The sequence below is a fragment of the Emiliania huxleyi genome (assembly GCF_000372725.1).
Source record: "Emiliania huxleyi CCMP1516 chromosome Unknown EMIHUscaffold_189, whole genome shotgun sequence".
In the NCBI taxonomy this organism is placed as follows: domain Eukaryota; phylum Haptophyta; order Isochrysidales; family Noelaerhabdaceae; genus Emiliania; species Emiliania huxleyi.
Window position 1 is genome coordinate 75,362 of NW_005200701.1, and position 4,618 is coordinate 79,979.

Here is a 4,618-nt window from a genome sequence, read left to right on the forward strand (position 1 = left end):
AGCTGCCTCTGGAAGGCACCGAGAGGGACAAAATGGCGCAAATGGTCAAATCAAGGTTTTGTAACGCGATCTGTGCCACAGTGAAATGGCACTAGCCTTGTGCAGATCTCCGGGGTACCGGCACTTGGAGCACTTGGGAGTGCACCGGCGATTTTTTCGGGCAAGGGACATCAAATGGGGCCGCCTGGTGGCCTCCGAGCGCCAGCCGAAGCAACCCTCGTCGTGCCCCGACACCCCCCCGACTCATGCTGTGCCGCTCTTGCTTGCCTGTGTGGCCGCTGGCGGGTGCCTGTCCACAGATGCGACGGGTGCCTGTCCGACCGCGACAAGAGCCTAATCTCGCGGCGCAGCTAGAGAAGCTGATTGCAGCGGTGCGGGAAGCAACTGTGAGCGACGACGGCGACTCGGATCAAGTGGCCTCGAGCTTCACCCGCGTGGAGGACGCGATGGAGTGCACTGCTGCTGCTCGCTGCGGCGCCGCTGGAGGCGAAGCAGGCCCACATCTGGGGCGCGGGCGAGCACTTGGGGCTAGAGAGTGACTTTTGTCGATGTCGGCTAGAAGTGCTGCACGTTTTTCAGAACTTCACCCGCAAGAACCATCGAGTTCGAGAGATTTCGGGTTCGTCACTTTCACCGGAGCAAGAGCACGAAGCACTGGCACAGCAACACATTTCACCAATGTCTCATGCGAATCGTTCTTCACTACGTCGTCTCTCTGTGGAGGACCGGGCGGCCCCGGTCTCTCTTCTCTTCTCACTCACTCAGCTCTTCGTCCCGCCCGTGCGGCTGCCGCCGGTTACCCCGGGGCCACCATTCTGTGCATGCAACTGCTGGGACACGCGCTCGCCCCACCCGTCCGGCGTATCTTGGACGCGCCGCCTCGGCCCTTGCGACGCGCCGGCCATCCTTATGTGCGCGACACGCCCCCGAGAGCGGTCTTACGCCGCCTCGGTCTGGGGAGGCGCACCGTTGTAGTTGGACTCCTTCACCACCTCCGTGTATGGCTTGAAGACGGGCTTGCCCGCCTGCAGCAACAGGGCGGCGCGACGCGCTCACACATCCCTAGGTCTACACGCGCGCACTCGCTGCTTCGCCGACTAGCTAGGCCTAGGGCGGGCGCGCCCTCTCTTTGGAGACGAGGAAGATGACGGAGAGCAGAAGGAGGGCGCCGACGACGGCGCCAATCACGATGCCCGCAATCTCGCCGCTGGAGAGGCCGTCGTCGGGCGGTGGCGGCGGGGGTGGGGGTGCCGGCCAGAAGCTCGCATCTCCGGGCATGAGGTTGGCGAGCGGAAAGTCGAACTCCATGAAGCCGAACCGGAAGTTGGAGACGCGGGCTGGAGTGAGGGGGGGAGGGGGGGGGGGGGGGGGGAGTTGGCAATGATGTGGCGTGCGGCTCCGGACCGTGGGGATCTCGAGAGGGCGGGAGCGAACCGTTGTGCACCGCGATCTGGCGCTTCGCGGTGTAGGGAAGGAAGATGGCCTCGTTGTGGAGGGTCGTGAGCACGAGATCGTATTGCGCCTGGCGCTCGTCGTCGTCGTACAAGGTCGAAAGCGCGCGGACGTGCGTGCGGAACTCCTCGAAGGGCATGCTCTCCATGTTCATCACGCCCGCCGCGTCCGACTCTGCGCTGCACCAGCGGTGCGTCATGTCCCAGAGCTTCGAGGTGGGGTCGTAGGGAGGGCCCCAGGTCTGCGAGACGGAGAGGTCCCAGGTATGGTGCTTGGCGAGGCAGGCAAAGTCGCCGTCGTCGCACTCACTGGGGCTGCCGTCATAATCGAAGCCGGCCGTGTAGTCACAGTTGTACTCGTTGTACTGGTCGCGGTCGTTCGCTCCCAGGCGCTCATTAGGGATGCCCTTGGCGTCGAGCCCGGCAATTACCTCGTCCGCGATCGCGACGGCGAACGGGTCGTACGCGCGGTACAGGACCCGCAGAGGCGTGTCCGCGAAGTCGTCGGCCGTGACGCCGGTCCCGGACTCACAGAGCTCCTTGGAGCTCGAGAGCGTGGAGAGCACGCCGCAGTGCGGCAGCGCCGGGTCGAAGAGCGTGTCCATCTGCGTCTCCGCCGCCAGCGCGCCCTGGTACAGCTTGGCGCGGCCCGACTCGATGGCGCACATGACAAACTTGCGCTTGTTCTTGGTGAGGATGGTGCCGCTGTTGAAGACGACGTGGCGGGAATTCAGTTCGGTCGGGGCCTGCTCGGCGACGAGGCGAGCGTTGGTCTTGGCCGCGAGGAAGGCCTCGGAGGAGACCGTGTTGACGCCGTACGCAACGTCGAGCGAGCTGTCCAGCAGGGCGTCCTCGACGGCGTCTTGCGACGGGTACGCGCGCAGGATGACGCTGTCGTAGGCCGGGTTGTTCCTGTGGCTCTCGAACTTGGTGAAGAGCACCTCCGAGACCGTCTCGTGTTCGGCGTAGACGCACGTGTCGGCATTTTCAAGAGAGAAGCACGTCTTGTTGAAGTCGGCGGCGGGGAGCCGACGCGTCGCGCCTACAGAGGGAGTCGCGAGGGTCTTGCATGGGAGGCTTGGGCTCTGTGACTGGCAGGCGTGCGCCTTTTGAGTTGGTCAGGAGCTTGTCGACGACCTGGTACGCCCCGGTGCCGATGGGCGCCTCCACACCGCGCCAGAAGAAGCAGTTGGTATAGCCGCTGAGGAACTCGTCAGCGCGGATCACGTGGTAGTCGGAGCCCCACGGGACGTAGGTGCTGTTCACGCGGTCGCTCAGGCTGACGTGCCAGGTTGGCGTCATCAGCATGCTCACGGGCGCCTCGGCGAGGATCGCCGCCTGGATCGCCTTCGTCTCGTTGACGCGTGCGTGCTTGTCCGTGATCGCGTTCAGATCGTCCAGCATGGAGTCGACAGAGGAGGAGCTCCAGTGGGCGTGGTTTCCGGACGCGTTGGTGCGGAAGAAGCCGTTGAGGAAGGAGCCGGGATCGCCGGCCGGCAGCGTGTGCTGGGCCCACATGAGGAGGTCGTACTCCCCTGCCGCCATGAGATCGTCAAGCTCATCCCAGCTCTCGCTGCTTGTCACGACCGAGGTCACGTTGATGCCCAAGTCCGTCAGCGACTGCGCGATCAGCAGCTGCAACGTCACGAGGCCCGGGCGCTGCGGGTAGGCGACCAGCTTGATGGAGAGGTCCTTACCGTCCTTGGTGCGCTTGGAGCCGTCGAGGGCCCACCCTGCCTGGTCCAGCAGCGTAGCGGCCGCGCTCGTGTCCGCGGCCATGTTGGAGCCGTCCGAGAAGTAAGGTGAGGCCTCCGGAAACATGCTGCGCGTGGGGAGAGCGTCAGGGAGCTCGGTCGGAAAGGCGTTGCGGTTGATCGCGACGTCGATCGCCTCGCGCACGCGCACGTCCGCCAGCTGCGGCTTGTCGGTGTTGTGGAACATCATGTACTGGTACTCGACCTCGAACGACGTGACGCTCACACCTTTTGCGCTGTTCACGGGCGCGATGTCGTCGGCAGCAAGGTGGAAGCCGACGTCGACGGTGCCGGCGATGGCGGCCGCAGCCAGTTCACCGCTGCCGCCGTACTTGGTGATCGTGAGCGTGGGGCGCTGCTCCGCGAGAGGGTAGTACAGGTTCGGGATCAAGTGGAAAGTGTCCGTGTCGAAGTTGTCGACGGCGTACGGCCCCGTGAAGATGTACTCGTCCCCCTTGTTGTAGTAGATGGTAAAGATCCACTCGGCGAGGACGGAGTCCATGATGTGGGTGGAGCGCTCGGACACGATCTTCACCACGAGCTCACTCTCGGCCGTCACCGTCATGACTCCGACCGACGCCCGCGCCTTGCCCGAAGATGAGTTCTTGTCGTTCAGCTCCTGCAGGCACGTGGCGACGAGCCCGGCGGTGACGCGAGTGCCGTCGGAGAAGTGGTAGTTGGGCTTCAGCGTCACGGTCCAGACGTTGTAGTTGTCGCTCACCGGGCGGGCCACAGACGCCGCCACCTGTGCCACGGAGAGAGGAGGGCGCGGATCGCGGAAGAGAAACACCGGGCGGTGAGAGAGGTGGGCGGGTCTCAGGACCTGGCCGACAATGAAGCCGAACTGGTCCACGGTGAAGAGCTTCTCGCCGACGCCGAGAGAGGTCAGCGCCCAGCCCGTGCTGCCGGCCGTGGGGTCGGTGGAGCCCGGGATGCCGGTCTTGCCCACCACGTAGTGCGCCTGCTTCGCGCACTTGTTGGGCCACGTCCCGCCGTTCCGCAGGCCGTTCTTTTCGGCGACGTGCGAGATCCCGCGGTGCTCCAGCGAGGGGAGGGCGGCGACCGAGCTCATGCGGAAGGGGCGGATGGTCGAGAGCTCGCGGAGCGCCGCCTCGTAGTAGGAGGTGAAGGTGAGCGAGAAGGTCATCTCGTCGACCGCCTCCCACGCGTCGAGGTACTGGGTGAAGCCGAGCCAGTCGTGCATCCCGGCCAGCGCCTTGGGGAAGCCGAGGACGCCGACTCCGCCCATGATCTGGTTGAAGTTAGCCACCGCCGCGGCGGCGTTCCAGGGGGTGCCGTCATGGAAGGTGACGCCCTCGAGGAGGTCGAATGTGATGACGTAGCGGCACTTGCCCGTCTCGTTGTAGGCGGTTTTCCAATCCTTTGCCAATGATGGGCTGACGTAGTCGTCTG

General features: G+C 64.9%; 1 protein-coding gene across 1 annotated transcript in view; it reads right to left on the reverse strand.

The window, feature by feature from the left end:
• Window positions 1-938: 938 nt before the first annotated feature.
• EMIHUDRAFT_113427 (hypothetical protein) overlaps window positions 939-4,618 on the reverse strand; it is a gene marked incomplete at both ends in the record, with an annotated part of 4,435 nt that continues 755 nt past the window's right edge. The window contains 5 exons of the mRNA XM_005782579.1: window positions 939-1,025; window positions 1,138-1,337; window positions 1,435-2,493; window positions 2,624-3,950; window positions 4,029-4,615. Coding sequence (XP_005782636.1) covers window positions 939-1,025; window positions 1,138-1,337; window positions 1,435-2,493; window positions 2,624-3,950; window positions 4,029-4,615 — 3,260 coding nt within the window. The remainder of the gene's footprint in view (window positions 1,026-1,137; window positions 1,338-1,434; window positions 2,494-2,623; window positions 3,951-4,028; window positions 4,616-4,618) is intronic.